This window comes from Styela clava, chromosome 9 (assembly GCF_964204865.1).
Source record: "Styela clava chromosome 9, kaStyClav1.hap1.2, whole genome shotgun sequence".
Lineage (NCBI taxonomy): Eukaryota > Metazoa > Chordata > Ascidiacea > Stolidobranchia > Styelidae > Styela > Styela clava.
This window is the reverse complement of record NC_135258.1, coordinates 14902612-14921443: the sequence shown is the minus strand read 5'-3', so window position 1 is coordinate 14921443 and position 18832 is coordinate 14902612. Positions and strand designations below refer to the sequence as shown.

The window sequence follows — 18832 nt, the reverse complement described above, 5'->3', positions numbered from 1 at the left end:
AGGCGTGAGTGGACAGCAACTAAGTCTATATTTTGTGATGTAATAATACGATTGCATTTTACAATTGTTGCTAACTTAATTTCATACTTTTTTCTGGCAAACAATACAAAGTTAACAAAACGGCTTGGCCCCAGATCCAATGTTATAGAACCAACAACAGATACAGAACATATTGTATTGTGAAACAACAAAGATAACTAGTAGCTGACAAAATAACAATTGAGCAAAAATTCATCGAACACAAAAGAAATTACTATGGCAATAATGTAGAACAGGTCACTCCGAACACTCCGAAGATACCCTTCTTAAACCAAATCATGAGATGTTTAAACAAACTTTTTTATGTTTTTTTAACATTTTTGCGAGTATTTTGATTTTTTTTGTGTAATGTGACATTTTTTGCACGTTTCAGCAAGGTATGTTGTGGTTTTGATGGAGCCAAAAAATACGAAAGATTTAGACATCAAATAGCCAATATCAATTGGCTAACGGTGATTATTCATTAATAAAACGAAGCTGACCACATCGCAATTCATAAAAGGTATTTAGAATGACTGAAAAAATATCTAGAAAAAAACAAAACCTTTGAGGGGATAATTTAAAAATTTACGATATTACAAATAAACGAAACTGATGAATGCAATTTTCAGTCACCCCCTGGAAATATCCAAACTATATCACGCATGCCGCATGCGGCTCTCAACAACCTTTCCTGAGGCTCTTGTTAATGCTTCAAAAAATAATTACTTTCAAAGGAAATTTTTAATTGAAAACTAATCATTGACTTGGAATTAAAATGCGGAAGTCTATTAGTTAGTCGAATGGATTCCCCCGTGTTCATTTGCGTAGTGTTGACTAATCTACAAGATGCAATAGTGACGCAACAGTATGCGTTTTCGCGGCCGCTCGGACACTTTTTACTTGGAAAGATTTTAGAAATGACTGTAATCATTGGCTTGCTTTCATGGATTTCCAGTTTTTGTCGCATTTCCGAATATTATGCATAAATCAAACAACTCAATGATTATTTGAATTTCTAGAGCATTTTAATTTTGTTCCAGTAATCGAAAATAGTCCCGAAATAACTGGCGATCATCTCAAGCAGCTACTGCATCTTGTATCCTCCACGATTACGACCCTCTTTGACAAACTTATTAGGAATCAAAGCCAAAATAAATGGCTGTTAGTTATAGGATGGGCAAAAAAAAATTTCGAATCGAATAATTTGAATATTTTTAACGAATAGTCGAATGATGAATATTTTTTTTATACATAACAGGGATCCAGAACGTCGAAGGCCGATACTCCATATGGAAATTAATTGAAACATTGAAAAGTCGGCAATGAAGCGTTTTTTTACTGGTTAATTTCATCAAATTCGCTGATTGTCTTTGTCACCGCGAATGTTTCGGCGGCGATATCCTAAAGTTGGTATTCTATATTTCCGCCTGCCGCTCGTCTTTTGCAAGAATAAGGGGTCGCCGGATATCGAAGTTTCATATTTCTATTATACCCTTGCGTTCACATCAGCGACAGCGGTTAAGGGCTGATTTTAAAACTAAATTAATTTTATTCTGGGTTTTATCCTCTGCCTTGGATTTGATCTTCATTGGTTGGTGAGATGCAGATTTTTTAGAATGATAATTGAGTTTCTCATGCTTTTCTATGGTGTTTGTGTTATTTTAGTATTAGATAGAATAAGATAGATTAACCTAGCAAATTTACGATTGCGCAAATCCTGAATGTTGATTTAGGTTCCATTACATTTGAACCCGTGTACATTTGAACCCACGTACATTTGAACCACGTACATCTGAACCCACGACAATTGCACCTGCATACTATTGCACCTATGAAAATTTTTCATTTTTTTTGATTTACTGATATTTGAACTCATACTAACCCTAATCCATGGGTTTTATCACCCGCATATAGATTGAACCCGCAGATATACTCATGGGTTCAAATGTACATGGTTCAAATGTACGTGGGTTCAAATGTACGGTCACCGTTGATTTAAAATAGCGAATAAATAAATTGGCAATAAAGGCATTTCTAAGCCTTCGTGCCTAATAGAGGGTCAGACGCTAATTATACACCCTGATGGTTATTATAGCTCAATTTTATTTACGGAATTTGCAAATTCAACACTTCACTTAATGATTTTGATTATGTCATGCCTCAAGGCCTAATTATTACTGCCCAAATGCTTCACAATTTTAATATTGTTATCATTTTTGATGATAATAGACGCAACAATTCGTTAACGAGTCAGTGTACATTGTTACAACATAATACACGATTGATTTTACGTTCTTCTCTTGGCTCAACGGCCATGCATGGTCGAGTAAAATGTTTACATATTCCAAACATTACTTCGCCAAGGATGGAAGGGATCACTAAAGATCCAATACAAAGTGCTTTAAAGGGAGTAGGAGATAACATTTCTTATCTAGTTACAACTTATTGAGTGTTTTTTTATACAAGTAACTCATACCAGTCTTACAAGTCTCATACCAGTCATTTTAACATTTAATTTTAATCAACTTAATGTTCGGTAATGCAAGAAATGGCTGATGACATGTCACCAAGCATGCGGAGTTTAAAATCTGGGAAATTTATTTTGAATACCTAATCTGGTTTGACGTTTCTAATTTACGGAACGCTCAGTATGTTCCTCTTTTACTGGGACTAAAAAAGTTTGAGAACCACTGCTGTAGTGCAACGCCAAGCCGACAGGTGAGAGCGGAGTGGCAAGCCGAACCCACGCTCTTGTCGTCGCAAAAATCAAATTAATACAAGAGTGGGGAAGTACCCCACAATCCAAGTATTAATTTGAATAGAACAGTTACTACACTTGATCTTATTTTGCGCACTTCCATTTTAGCTTTCTATAGGGCGCCTCCCAGTGGGTTTACGCAATGCCGTCTGTACAAATATTCCGAGCCTGTAAATTACGTCTGACTGCACGCCACGCAACCTGATTAAAGTATTATACGAAGCTGCGGAAAATACAACGTTTTTACCGAAGTGTCGTAGGTCATCCCGGTCCAGATTCCAATCATTCCATCATCGTCATCGCAGCTTATTTTTTATGAAAGAAACTACGAGATTGTACTGTTCTGCACTGGTAATATTTGCCAATTAAAATTGTCTCATTGATCTGGTTTGATCTGTAAAATTTAACGAGCTCTTATATCTGAGCACGAATTTATCATTGGCACAAAAATTAATGTGGTGCTTTGAGCATAGAGTATATGGTGAAGCCAATTTATATTTTGAACATTAAGTCCACGCTCAACGAGACCACTTCTTTACAAACCAATTAGGTTTGTGGAATTACAACCAATGTTTTGTAATTCAATTTCAGTGGCATGCAATTAGGCTGAAAATTTTTGTTTGGGTAAAAATCATGAAAATAAATGTATTTGCATGTTTTCGTGCTTTGCCCATATTATGACTTTGCAAAGCACACACACACCTTTTCATGCCAACCGGGAAGTTGAAAAGTTTCTTAATATATCAGGTGACAAATTATGCAATAAGTTACACCAATTCGTTGTAAAATTTAAAAACAAACGGAAAGGTAGTTGTATCATTCGAGCATGCTAGTCTTACGATTTCACCCAACTGGCAAAACGCATATCACATTGGGAAACAATGCCAATAATTTGCTCCGAATTGCGTTGGTCACTTTGAATTCATTGTTCACCCTGATCTGATATTATGTTGAATCATTGTACATTTGCAAATTGGCAATGCTTGCCTGTAGCTGTAATAAGATAAATGAAGGATGGTTTCATTCACATGAGGCATTTCTTTGCCTCTAAATTAAATCCATATTAAATAGATACATATTAAATCCACACGCGAAAGGTTTCAAGTTTGTTGTTGTTGTGTTTTAATAGCGCGACACGGAAATTCTTTATAAGATATAAAACGCGATACAGAGTATTATGGGGTTATACTGGGCGGTATTCGGTAAGGGTCATATAAAATAATTTTGGAATATGGAAATAGTTGCCTAAACGGAGACTAAAATATCCGGAATTATTGACGTTCCGGGGACAGTCTCAATAATGTCATTTTGGTCGTCATGAATTGAACAAGGAAATACAAGCTGAACGCCGCAACGACCCCCTGTTTCGATGAAATAAGCATGGTAACAGATCACGGATACAACATCTGGTGATACACGGGATGCCATTGTGAATTTATTCTACAAGAAAGTTTATAATGATACAAGAAAAACTACAAAACGTTGCAATCGATCCAATTATTCACTCAACAAGGTTGATTACCCAAATCAGTTTAATTCCATTCTGCAAAAAGTTTGTCATTCACTCTTTTGTATTTTTGAGGTATATATATAAATACTTTCAAGTTTTAATGATATTACTATGAATGGATGCGATCATACTTTTGAGCGATACCTTAATATATTTGCTGTTTTGATTACTTACGACTTGACTGGCTTTATTATAACTTCGGATACGTTATTGTCCCGATGACACCGCATAAGCACAAGTAGTGACAAGTTTGATGATTTGATTACTTGGGACTGACTTGAATATAACTTTGGTAGCGTCATTGCCCTGATGAGACCGCATATGCACAAGTAGTGACAATATCTATAACGACATCAGTAAATATTGGTACTATTGTCTTGGTAATATATGTTCGACTACTAGAATGGCTCAAATACATACGTAGTAGTCTTCACACATGCCTATCCAATTTTGACCTGAATATTATAAAAGTATCTGCAACTTGTTTCGCACAATGAGATTGAGAATCCCATAAGGACATTGATCCAATGGACAAATAAAATAATACTTCAATAGTGTGCAAGTCGAATGCTTACGTAAATAAAGACTTGAATTGTAATGAAAATAACATAACTCAACCGCTTTTATAAATGAAGTTTGAAATATTGGTTTGGTTTTTGAGATACATCGACCGACCGATGAAAATTCATTTCAACACAGAACGAAAACTGCCCAAGTTCTAATAGCGTACATTCTGCTTCGTGTCTAGAGTCTCTTTCGTTGAAAATGTAAATCACCCTATGAGTTTGAGTGCACAGCAGCATGCCGACATATTCGTTTGGACATATTTTTGAACAGGTTGGAGTTCTGGATTTGTGTGATATTCGTTGGAACTCTCAAATATTTTAGACAAAACAGATGTCTAATGTAGATTTTCTAATGTAGATTGACAAATCTATCCTGATCGACAAGTACAATCTATACCAATCCAGTTACTTGAAAGGTTATAGTGGCATATGTATTATTTGTATTCGTTTGAGAATACAGATTTAAATGGATAGAAATATTAAACAATACAGTAGTGTATTCATGAATCATGGTAATATAATTCTCTTCAATCTATCAACATAGGAACATTTTTTACTCCGTTGAGCGTGGCACACTAGTGTGCCGCGAGAGATTCTTAGGTGTGCCGCGGATCTTTTTAAAATTTGAAAAAAATAAGTTATTCGTTTTACACATAGGCATGCAATGCAACGGGCAAGCTTATGAGACTTGAGTATCCATTATTATTAGACTGATAATATTTTTGCGTTTGGCTTGCCTTGCAAAAAAGAGAACGACGGAACCTCGTTTCAATTGTTTCTTTAAACAGGCACAACATCGAATTAACATTAGCAGAATAATATTTTTCAAAACTGACTTTATTTTTTACGAGTGTGCTGCAGATCTTTTTTTATTTGCTTAGTGCGCCGCGAGCAAAAAAGTTTGAGAACCATTGTACTAGAATCTAGGTCTCATATTTTAAAATTAATTAAAAGTCATTAGACTGCATTTTGTGCTTGTAAATCAGTATAGTTTTTACCAAAGTCCTGTTTATTGTTTGAGTTCCACAGTAGATAGAATTGCTACCAGAACATGTATTGTAGAATAATATGCGTTACCGCTAGACGACCGCCTGCTGCTTTCTGTTATGGAGCTAAACTGAACCAAATCAAAATGAAGAATACGACATATCTGTAGTGTACAGCTAAAATCGGAGTATCTTCAATAAAGGCTATGCATATTTTAATCTATTCCTTATTGCAACAGTGTAAAATGATATTTATTGTAAGTATTCGTATCTACGATTTACATATTTAGTCTAATAAGGATTGAAAGAAATATAGATTTTAAGGTCATTGAAAAGTAAATAACACCAATAAAATCACAATAGAAACAGAATTTTACGAAATCATTTTTTAGCAACAAAATGTTGGGTGAACAAAAACAAAGAGGATTGCAACAAATATTTAAGCGACATTTTAATTAAGATAAATTCAATATATCTCATGAACAAATTATCAAGAAATCAATGCAGATCTACTCAATTAAACCAAAGTTACTAGTGCATCAAACTAAAGTAATAAACTTCTTTTTATCTTCCTTTTCAGTTTCCCCTCTGTTCTCATGTTTTGCCGTTGGTTTCAACAGCATAAACTGTAAAACATAAAAAATATTCTTGATTTCTGGTCAATGTCAATTAAGTATGTAAACATCAGCAAATATTATTTACTCTAAGTGTTTCAAGAATCTGCAAACAACAAAAATGTATTTCTGTAACTCCAAGTCAGACTTCTTCAGACAAGCATATCACGACTATGACAAAAAGAGATGACATTTAGTGAAAGTTTAAATATTAGTTATCCCATTGATTGTTAGTTTCGGGTAATCATAACTTCTGGATATTGTTTATGTAACTAATACTTTTTCGTTGTTTCATTTTTTCATAGTTACTGATATTTGGCAAACTTATATAGTTACCTGCATTATTTGTAAATTCACTTGGTATTGGTTTTCTGGAAGACGTTGAGATATAACTGAAAAAATATACATGACAGTTTATTCATGGTTTCAAACTGATTAGATCATTAGATGTTACCTGTGATGGATAACGATGACACAGAATACAGTTGGTGTATTGAGTTCGGTTTTAAGCAATCTTTCAATTCAACTGCAATGATTGTGTTATGAGTGAAAACCACTACAAATGTCAAATCATCACCAGCAATATGGTAAATTTGTTGCCAAGGCATTTCACTTAGTGCGGTTTGCAAGAGAAAACTTATATGATTACCTTTTGAACGCGAGCGCCACAAGTAGTATCAAGCATAGACATGCCAACACGATTATAGTGGGGATCATCCAGTTCTCATCAGACGATTCTGTAAAGAACAGAGTGTGATATAACAAAATCTAAAGTTATATATTTGCACATAATCTTGATTTAACATAAAGAATATTAATACAAGAGAGCTATGTTCAAATATATGGACACGTCACAAGGTGTCGCTATTTATTATTCTGATACATAACAAAACGAATCCCTTGAAGTCCACAGAAATTTATAACAACACTGAAAAATAATAGCCTTCTGGCGAAAAAATCAATTTTTAACCACTGAAAATTTCAAAGCAATTGGTCCAGTATTCGAAGAGAAATACGATTTTATCATGACGAAGGAGAATATAAACAAGAACAACAACATAATATCAAAACAATCGTTATGTACACTGACGTCTCCAATAATAGGGGAGGTACATAAAAATAACAGATTAGGAAATTCTAACATGCGACTTGCTATGTAACACGATCTGAGCAATAGTATGATATTCATTATGAATTATGCAATTTGGAATCAACATATTTACTATTTTAATTGTGAAAATTCTTCTTTTCACACCTAAATATTTTCATATAATTGGATGTCCTTATTTTAGTCATATAACTCTATAATGTACCTGAAGAGCAGTCATGTACTGAATCTTTATCGGTTGGTTCGGTTGTCGCTATCACCGATTGACTAAAATGAAAATAATAAGCATATTAAATCGCTGATTATCACTATGGTACCTGATTCCACCGAAATAATTTTTACGCATTTATGATATTCACATTAATTTTGGCATGGCAGAAATTATGGTAGTTGAGTACATGTAAGTGTTCTGACATCCTTGAGGGTATGTTGAAAATGGATTGTTTTGGAATCTCTCCACTTTGATATTAAAAATAGTGATATTTCAATTTTGCCTTACCCAAGAAAGCTTCAAGTTTGATTCAGATTATTAGTAAGATTTTTACTTGTTTCGATTCATGAAATCATTATATGCTTCCACCCATTCATTGTCTCCATCAACATCTGTATCGATATTGTTCAGATCAGTTCCGTATGGATATACTGCATGAGAATACAAATAAATAATTTTATTCTGATGATTTAAATATACATGACATAATAAACAAATCCAAAACTTGTATATTCACGTAACTTTTATAAGTATGCAATTAAGCAACTCTAATTAATTATACCATGTAATTCAAAACACACAAATGTATTTCTGTAACGTTTCGTCTGACCAAAATCAGACTTCCCCAGACAAGCAGTTCACAATTTCACGTTCTTTCACTGTATTGCACAACTGTAAACAGCATGTCTGAGGAGGTCAGATTCTGGTCAGACGAAACGTTACAAAAATACATTTGTGTTAGTATTAGCACGACTCTTGAATTGCATAGAATGGTATTTTTATTTCTGCCTACAGCATACTTGCATTATACGCATACGGATCAACAAACGCATTGAGAAAGGATTGGGAGTAAGTCTCGCGTAACCTCTACTGACAGTTATCTAAATAATTACATAGCATTAAGCCCACGTTTAGTTTTACTTTGGGTGAGAACTTACCTTTAATATTCGAGAATCCCCTGATTTTATTTTTTGTACCGTTGACATAGTTGAAGGCTATGCATTCGTATTGGCCTTCATCGGACAACTCAGCCTTATTCAAAACTAGACTTGAACTTCCTTCACCAACAGATTGATGAATGTTTTCTCCATCGTCTTCTGACACTGGTTCTTTGTTTTTGTTCCACGTCACTGTGGGAATGGGAAATCCTAAGGCGTTGCAGTCGATCTGTATTTTTTCTGACTCGACAAGAACTGGATTTTCATTTGATATTTTCAATTTGTATGATTGCACTGTGAAAGAAAAGAATGTTTAATAAGTTCTCAATTCAAAATGTCTCAAATCGAGTTACTTTAATAAATCTAATTCCAAAAATGATCGGAAATCAGAACTTCCAAATGGAATAAGCCCTAATATATAAAAAATGGTGATAATGATAATCGTAACAGTTAGCAATTATTATATTTTGAGTCGAATTATTTTGAATCTCATTCTGAAAATTTTCAGAATGACATTAATTACGGTAGATTAATAAATTGACACGATTTGTCAGAATCAACAACGCTCGTTCATCACTCCGCGACATAGAAGAATTTTGCATTTCTCTGCAGCGCGATTAATGAGTTTTAAGAGAGACTGGTTGTTGCATTGTCGACGTCAGAAATTTGTCATGAGCTTTGCTGGAAAGTTGTGATATTATATGTTAGCTAACATCCGAATAATCTGTCATGGACAAAGCTGTGGCAATCTGACTATATAGAGAAGTCTAATAAACGATCGTTTATATGTGTAATGTTGTTTTCATTCATTTCAAACTTGTAACTTTACCTGTTTGACATATAAACTGTATAGAAGTATCTTCACAATCATATTCGTTCCATCCGACATTGTCAATTGCAACACATTTTCTTATTCCCTTTGTACTATAAACATGAATAACAGGATAAATGCATTGATATTCAAAATGATTAATAGTTAGTAAATCAACAGGCAAAAGCTTTAATCAATCAATTTCAACCAGAAATAATCGAAAAGTAACTCAAATAATAGAAGGATTGCTCAAAAATAAGTTACATTCCAATATCCGTAGCAGTTTCCACCCTTTTCCATTCTCCGTCAATATCTTTGTAAGTTCCACCAATCCAATATTTTGTAGTTTGGACTCTATAATAAATTAATTCGCTTTTTTGTTGTTAACAATCAGGAATGCATAACTTCGTATATCATGGGCCTAGAGATCCATATCGAGGAAATTTACTAGTCGAAGTCAACGATTATCGTTGTATGTATTAACTTTTGTCCTTTTCTACATTTAGTATGATCCAATAATTACAATTGTTCTTCAAATATTTAATCTTAAAAGTAATTACGCCATCAAGTACACGTCGCATTGTTTTTCTTTTTGCTTAAACTTCAAATGTTGACATTTAAACTCAATGTAACAAAAAATCATTTATAGGTATTGACATTTGTACCAGTCTACTTTGAATGCTAAATTTATAAAATTTTGTTCATTTTGCAAATACTTTAGGTTATATACTTTTCTAATTTAGATAGAATAATTCCATATATATTTTCGTCATCAACTTCAACAAGTCTGCTTCCTTGATTCATACATTGTGATTGAGCTTCCCAGAAAGACATTGATGGTCCGGAAACATCGATTTGTTCATCACTGTATGTGAATGCCGAATACTTGGATGAAGTAATCTTTGAATTATCTGGTAAAAAAAGCAGACTTGATTGCCCAGAAAATTTGTTCTAAGTTTTCGTGTGTTTAGTGTAAATTTTTAAAAACTGTGATATACAATTACGATATATGACATACCTGCTTGACATATGTATCCGTATCGATAAACACAATCTAAATCATTCCAATAATGATAATTCCATGCCATTACAAGACAATTCTCATTTCCGTGACTGTTGTTTGGTTCTCCTGGGTACCTGATAAAATATAATCTGATATAATATGGTCTTGCGTAAGTGCGGTTTAACTCTTACTGAAGATTTTACCGAATAATTACCATTTTTGGAAGCCGCTTTTCATTGGAGTTTCGTCAATCCATTGCCAATAGTTTGCACTCATAGCATCTGACCCTCCGCCCCATGTAGCGGGATAACCACTAAAAAAATATTTCTTTTAACGAAATGTATCTGTAGAACGTAGAAAATACTTATACGCAGAATCAAACTTACTAATCTCGAAGAATTGACTGAACAGCGTTGTATATATCAGCTTCGTTTACTTTGACAAGTTTATCGCTTCTTCCCTGTCGACTGCATAAAAATGCCGCGGATCCAAACGCTACATTATCTACCCCGCCTGCCCAGTATGTTAATTCGTAGTCACCAACGTAAACTACGTCTTTTTTACCTGCAAAAATCGTTAGTCAGTTGATATTTTTAAAATATTTGCCAATTGTAAACAAATTAGATTCGCTGAATAATTCTATGCCACCTTATTAATATAATTAGGACAAAGTAAATTACTGTAATTGTTCCTTTTATTTAGCGAAGTCCTTCAACACATTTAATCTTACTTGAATATGATAAAGAAATCATAGCAGCCAAGAATAAGAAACAAAGTATCTTCATGCTGGTCAGTCAGTCAGACGATCTCTTTCGTAAGATGTAGTTGTGTGAATAATGAAATAATTCTAAATCTTTATTTTAGTTAAAAAAAGGGTACAATCAGTGGCGTGCCTATATGGGGCAGCAGAATCAAGCTGTAGACTGTAGAGTTTGAGTTATTACACATGCTCTTCTAGATGTGTTCTTATTTAATTTAAAGCTAACATTATGTGTTCTGTGGTGATGGTTTTTAAACAAGGGTTGTTTTCCCGACCCTTGACCTCAAAAAAATTTTCCTATATTTTACAATTGCAACATTTTTTTGACGCTTAGTTTAATCGTAAATATATACTAAAACGTTTCTTTCTTACTTGACCTTTATTTGATTCATTCTCGTGTATGACGACATCTATAATCTGTTTATCACCCAAATTATTTTAGAAGTTAGGTATAAGAGGCAGCATTTTCAGGAACTCGCCTCGGGCAGCAGACTAGTTGGCACTCCCATGGGCACAATACAAATAGGACTATTTATTGGGAGCTGATGTCCAATTTTGAATCATGAGCATAATGTATTGACGTAAGGCGAATAGTTTAATAGAAAATATTCCCGTGCTGGATACCATAAAAGAATATCATCACCCTATCATATCATTATCCACTTACAACGCAATGCGGGGCCAGGGGAGCATACAGTGTACTCGAGGTACAATCTTTCCGTTGTTACAACAAATAGCCACAAGTTTTACTTAAAAAGAAATTCGTTGATCGAAGTCCTTTATATAGTTTCGGAATGACACAGTAATTGTTTTAGAGGGTTTGTTTGTATGTGACGAAGCTCCTAATTCTGACTCCCGACTGATAAGGCGATTGCACCTTGGGTCGTTACCCAATGCTTGTTCAGACAATATTGTTTGTTTCACTGTTTTCTCTCGCGATATTACTTTGTGCAATCATCAGAATAGTGGATGTCTGTCGACCACAGGTGTAGATTGGGCCAATGACACAGTGATTGTTTTAGATCAGTGGTTCTCAACCTTTTTTCATTCGTGGCCCACTTTTTGTTGCGCGAAAGTTCTGTGGCCCACTAAGTTTTTTTTTATAGAAAAGAGTTTTCCGAATGAATTTTTATTCAACTGACTATTGGTGGGTTATCTGCTGCTGAACATTATCAAGAATACATTAATTTTTGGTGGGTTCCGAGCCTTTGTTTTGATTTGCATCGATATGGAAAACCCTGCTTTCAGATAAAGTTTGAATTTTGATGGTCTCAATGAATGATGTCCAAGAACTTTATAGCATAAAACACACTGTTCTTTTACTTCACAGTTTTCAGGAGAAGATGGAATCTATATTGAATGTAATTTTTGATGAACTTTCGTTTTGCCATTCAACTGATGTCTGATTCCCATGTTTCGATATACGCTACTATTGAAATTGCTATTCCCCTTCTACGGTCATCATGCCGTAGAATGTGTTTGTTGAGTCACAATGGGTTTTAACGGCGAAGCATGTTTTGCAAATAGATATCTTGTTTTTACAAAACGTGTGAAGCTGATTTTGTTAACGAATCAATTATTTCAATCAACAACCCTTGCGATTTATAATTGGTCTGTGGCCCACCTCAAAATGTCTCTGTGGCTCACCAGTGGGCCATGGCCCACTGGTTGAGAACCAGTGTTTTAGAGGGTTCGTTTGTATGTGACGAAGCTCCTAATTCTGACTCCCGACTGATACGGCGATTGCACCTTGGGTCCGTTACCCAATGCTTATTCAGACAATATTGTTTGTTTCACTGTTATCTCTGGCGATATTACTTTGTGCAATCATCAGAATAGTGGATGTCTGTCGACCACATGTGTAGATTGGGCCAATGACACAGTAATTGTTTTAGAGGGTTCCTTTGTATGTGACGAAGCTCCTAATTCTGACTCCCGACTGATACGGCGATTGCACCTTGGGTCCGTTACCCAATGCTTGTTCAGACAATATTGTTTGTTTCACTGTTTTCTCTGGCGATATTACTTTGTGCAATCATCAGAATAGTGGATGTCTGTCGACCACATGTGTAGATTGGGCCAATGACACAGTAATTGTTTTAGAGGGTTCGTTTGTATGTGACGAAGCTTCTAATTCTGACTCCCGACTGATACGGCGATTGCACCTTGGGTCCGTTACCCAATGCTTGTTCAGACAGTATTGTTTGTTTCACTGTTTTCTCTGGCGATATTAATTTGTGCAATCATCAGAATGGTGGATGTCTGTCGACCACAGGTGTAGATTGGGCCAATGACACAGTAATTGTTTTAGAGGGTTTGTTTGTATGTGACGAAGCTTCTAATTCTGACTCCTGACTGATAAGGCGATTGCACCGTTGGGTCGTTACCCAATGCTTGTTCAGACAATATTGTTTGTTTTACTGTTTTCTCTGGCGATATTACTTTGTGCAATCATCAGACTAGTGGATGTCTGTCGACCACAGGTGTAAATTGGGCCAATGACACAGTAATTGTTTTAGAGGGTTTGTGTGTATGTGATGAAGCTGCTAATTCTGACTCCCGACTGATAAGGCTGATAAGGCGATTGCACCGTTGGGTCGTTACCCAATGCTTGTTCAGACAGTATTGTTTGTTTCACTGTTTTCTCTGGCGATATTACTTTGTGCAATCATTAGACCATATATTTACGATTAGACTAGTGCAGTGGTTCCCAACCTTTTTTGGCTCGCGACCCCCTTTGGTGGTTTACAAATACCTCGCGACCCCCTGCCTCACTTTCTATATATACTTATCAATAAAATAAGCGGCAAAGAGGAGGCGAGGTTCTTACCACTTCATGACAGCTGCTGCCACGAACGTACCGATGGCAGCTCTTGCCGTGGTTATGGCGCTTTTACCGGTATATTCACAAAGTCGTGTACCAGATTTTAGTGCATCATGCGGAATTATATCTACTTAAACCTGAAACCTAACCCCAAATCCATCAAAACTGTATTCATAAGAAAAATGTTCTAACCCAACCCATATTTATTGCCATCAGGGACAGCCCTGCCATTACAGCCGACATGCCGAGGTTACGGCAGCAAAATTTCAGCCGCCTTTGGTTTTCAATTTGCTGCCGTGGTAACGACATCTCGCCATTGATTTGTGGCAGCTAAAAAGTCAGTCGCCATGGGTTTGGCCATAGCGGCCATGGTTTCAAAATTCCGCAATTGCTTCGAAGCCCGCGTGTTTTCCGCGTAGTGACGCGCGGAAATGCAGACGAGTTCGTGTGACGCCACAATGGTTAACATGCCATTGACACCTCGCGCCGCATGCTTGGTTTCCAAGCAATAAGCGACATTCTGGGGTCTCACGACAGCTAGTGTAAATCTCTCGGAGGCAGACGAGAGTCCATTCCAGACTTCTTCGCGTTCTATTGCCAATATTTAACCTAAAGTTTTGTATTATTTTCTACTGTTTTGTCATACCTTCGCGACCCCTCTAGAAACCCGCCGCGACCCCCCTAGGAGTCGCGACCCCCAGGTTGGGAACCACTGGACTAGTGGATGTCTGTCGACCACAGGTGTAGATCGGGCCAGGGCTTCCAGTTTACTAGAAAAAATTTGCGACGCCAACGTGGGTGCTTTGCAAAATGAAAATATAATGTTAATTTTAATATTGATATATAGTTGAAGAAACAAACGGAAACGATATCTTGTTTGCAATTGATAACATGTTTGCAGAAATAAGAAATATAACCATAGCGTACGAATAAGCCACTTTCAATATCAGGACTGCACTCATTGCGAACCCATGTTGTTAGTGTATGAATGAAACACACCCTTTTTGATTAATGAATAATGAATATATACGTATGTAAGAATTCAGTCCTAATGATTATAATGAAAATGACGTCATTCAGTAACACTATTCTTTGAACTAGTACTCCAGTTGAATTTATGGTTATTTAGTTTTCTAACCACACACATTATGAGATACTTGGAATCAGTCCGTCATTAGCCGAAGTTTGCCGACGTGCATACGTGTGCAAATATGAAAACAAACACCAATTCAGGGATCCACGTCTCATTGTTATAACAAAGAAAAAAAGAGTCAATTTCTGATGTGTATCTAATTAGTATTCTTAGTATTGCTGCCATAGTGAATATTCCCGTTTATTGGACACGCAGTGGACCTATGAATCGTTCCAATATGATGTTGTTGTTGTTCTTTGACACGTTATGGAAAAGTCGCTTTTCTCTTTGATTACTGGACCAATAGCTTTGAAATTTTCAGGGGTTAAAGATTGATTTTTTTTGCCAGAAGGCTATTATTTATTTTTTATTATTGAACACGGAGTGGACATCTGGATCGTTTTACTTTTTTTTGGACACCTAGTGTAAAACCTGAAAAGTCGCTTTTAGCTGGCACTCTTCTTCTTGTCAAATTATCAGGGAAAAATACTCACGGCGCACTTACACTTTTTCCTTCGAAATACTAAAAATTAGTTCGCTAAACTCGATCCAGAAGATAAATAAATTGTAGCTCACGAAATTGCAGCAAGTAGTGTCTGTTATCGGTTACGTAACAATAGAGGCAGACACTACGTAATAGAAAGTAAACGACATAGAGAGGGTTGAATTCATTGATCCATATAAATAGCATTTAAAATAGGAAACAATAAAACATTTAAAAGAAATACAATTTTTAAAATTAAATCATATTCAGTTATGTTTAACACATTTCCGTTAATTTGCGGGGCGCACTTGCAAATCGTTGCGGCGCACACTTCGATAACCGCTGGCTTGGGGGTTTCGTACCGTTTTTGTTTATAACGGGTTATTTTTGAAAGATGATCGTGTGCTAAGGAATCGTTGCTTTCATGGCCACCTGTTCTGGTACCTGAAACAGACTGCAATACAACCAAACACAGTGGTTCGTTCCATATTAAAGACCATCATGACAGATTTTGGTATTATCATGTCCTCCCTCGAAATTGATATGAAATCTACCTCGAAATCATTTTTGGTATACCTATATTAAATTTGTATTGATGGTCCTATATCTCTAGTGGACACGAACATGACCTGTATGTATTATTTTGCTGACAAAAAGCAGAACTGGCAATATGTAGACATCCTAATGTACCCATTAACAGTAGATACTGTTTTCGGGCGAATAAGTCGCTCTTTTAGACCCAAATTTTTGGCCTCATTTTGGGGGGAGGTGGGGGTCTTATTGGGCGAGTATGATAATTTTCATTTTTTCGGGGTGGGCTTCAATTCAGGCTATAAAATATCTTCCGCGATAGCATCTCTATAACGTCCCCATCAGGCCATTTTTGTATGAATCGGCGTTCTCGCGCTGTGAATCTGGATATTCAACGCTGTGAATATCATAGTTGAAGCTGCCGAATTTGTGTGTGCATCACGAGTGAACGGCTATTACCGATACACGTCTAACACATGGGATTGCGATTGTTTTTATCAGCGTGATCTCTTATTTGGTCCGTAAACATCTTTTATGTCAGCATTTATTCTCGCTAAATCACGAATTTCCCTCAACATATGTTTTGTGCCACAAGGACACGATAATTACTTTATTGTTCGCAAATAACCATGGCACTCGTGAGAAAGAGTTATTACATAATCACGTGTGACAAGATACTGAGATAAACAGAGAAGTGAATACGTGACCCAAACTTTCTTGATTAATAAGCAGCATTATAAAATACTAAATAAACGGAAAACGCCATTCAAGTTTTATTTTTTAATGACCCGTGACAGATTGAAGATGATTTTTGACATTGCAAATCGCAAAAACATTTTGTGTTCTACAACTACCGACGGGGCCTGACCGACATATGATATATACATATGATATATATTATGTATAATAATTTATGTAAAGTATATTTAATTAATTCATTTTTTGAAGTAAATTTACTCTGTGAGATATTATCGCTTACTTTAGGTTTTTTCATAGGGTGATATCCCTAAAATAATGAGTGACAACATTGCGATGGAGCGGAATAAGTGTTGTTTACATGTTTATGTCTACGGATTGCGTTGGTATTTTGGAACAGAGATATATACTGTTTATATTGTCGCAACCGCAGATTAAATTGATCACTATTAAATTAATAAAGCAACACATTTCGTTTCTGGAGATTCGAGATGATGAATATGTATGTTTGATATATACACTTTATATGTTTAATTATTGCCCTTGATTAAATTGTACTTTCCGGGATTTTATAGCAGATCTGGGGATTTTTATATTGACGATAACGAATTCGCAAGAGCGCAGAAATATGTATCAAAACTGAATATAATCAGGCAGTTTATCTCACATTAATATGTCCACAGATTGCCGTGTTACGTAGAGCACAATAAGAATAAAATTGAAAAACAGTTTGAATTCCTGTAGTTGTCATGGATTGAATATTACGCTACAAGAAAACGTCATTATGGGTTTTTTTAACGAATGCGCAAACACCTCGACCGCTCAGAAGCCGTTGCATGGTAATTTGAGATTTCGATTTTACTGCCCGTCTTATTGGGAGGTTATATGCAAAAACCCATTTTTTCAGGCTCAAAAACGGGCCTCGTCTTATTTACCGGGTAGACTTATTCGCCGGAAAGTACGGTATATATTGAGCTGCAACTTATTAAAATAGGCATATCAATTCGGATTTATGCTATGTTCTGAATTAGAATAAATATACGAGTTGGGCAGAAGGTAAGATCATCTTGGACAAGTGCGCAACAAGAGGGATGCGGCACTCTAAGACTCGTTGTAATCCACTATTCGTTCCCAATCAGTCAATGAAAAATCGATTCCCTGAAAAGTGACATTATTTGCAAATAAATTTCATTTGTAAGAACTTGGTAAATGCTAAAACATATTTCTTTCATGCTAATAGTTCCTGGCAATCAATCAGCAAGAAATATGGAAGTATAGTTTCATATATATTTCAATCTGTTTAGTTTCAGTAGTTCTGGACATATTAGTAGTCGGTAAGTGATGGCCTTTTCAGAGATGAGTCTGTTTACCTCTGAGTGAGTGCGATTTGAGCAAATTTTTGTATGAGGTATGGAAAACCATTGTTTTTTGTTACCAACAGGCAATAAAAAATCTACTCAATATAGATTATTACCGTATATCATTACCTCAAGTGTTTTACTCATATTGAAGTCATCGAATGATTGAATAAGCGCATGGCAATTACTTCACCGGTATCGTGAATGAAGAACGTGTGGCAGCATTCCAACGTGAATCGAAGCGCGAAGTCCGGTTTACATGAATGCAATAGAAAAATTATACTATTAGAAAAACGGTGAAATTTACTAAGTGTACTATTATTATTATAATATAATTATTTTTTTCCAATTTGCGCATAATTGGATTCGATTTAAATTATTGGAAAATATTTTCTAGGTTAGAATAAAATGAGAAAATGAGATACGAGTTAATTTTACGTGTTGCTCAAAACGGTTCATAGTTATTAATTTTATGTATTGCATCAAATGCAAATAATACCATTCAATCATGTTCGTGAATA

The 18832-nt window shown here is 35.5% G+C and overlaps 1 protein-coding gene and 1 non-coding gene across 2 annotated transcripts; both read right to left on the bottom strand.

Moving 5' to 3' along the window:
- Window positions 1-2694: 2694 nt before the first annotated feature.
- Window positions 2695-2891, bottom strand: LOC120340245 (U2 spliceosomal RNA). Its single transcript, XR_013477989.1, has one exon. It is a non-coding gene; the product is annotated as a U2 spliceosomal RNA (small nuclear RNA).
- A 3238-nt stretch (window positions 2892-6129) lies between these two features.
- LOC120339644 (uncharacterized) lies at window positions 6130-11358 on the bottom strand. Its single transcript, XM_039407810.2, has 13 exons — window positions 11257-11358; window positions 10913-11090; window positions 10741-10839; window positions 10542-10660; window positions 10254-10434; window positions 9788-9877; window positions 9542-9636; window positions 8713-9006; window positions 8109-8205; window positions 7769-7830; window positions 7105-7192; window positions 6792-6847; window positions 6130-6467 (listed from the first exon to the last, which is right to left on the bottom strand). The coding sequence occupies exons 1-13, from the start codon at window positions 11309-11311 to the stop codon at window positions 6436-6438; spliced, it is 1446 nt and encodes a 481-aa protein (XP_039263744.2). The 5' UTR covers window positions 11312-11358; the 3' UTR covers window positions 6130-6435.
- Between the last annotated feature and the right edge of the window lie 7474 nt (window positions 11359-18832).

What these genes read in the sequence shown, in the direction of transcription:
- LOC120339644 (XM_039407810.2), bottom strand. Translation starts at nt 11,311, where the DNA reads ATGAAGATACTTTGTTTCTTATTCTTGGCTGCTATGATTTCTTTATCA. An exon ending in AAAAGCGGCTTCCAAAAATG is followed by an intron (nt 10,661 to 10,740) that starts GTAATTATTCGG and finishes ATATTTTATCAG; the next exon opens with GTACCCAGGAGAACCAAACA. An exon ending in TGAATTTACAAATAATGCAG is followed by an intron (nt 6,468 to 6,791) that starts GTAACTATATAA and finishes TATGTTTTACAG; the next exon opens with TTTATGCTGTTGAAACCAAC.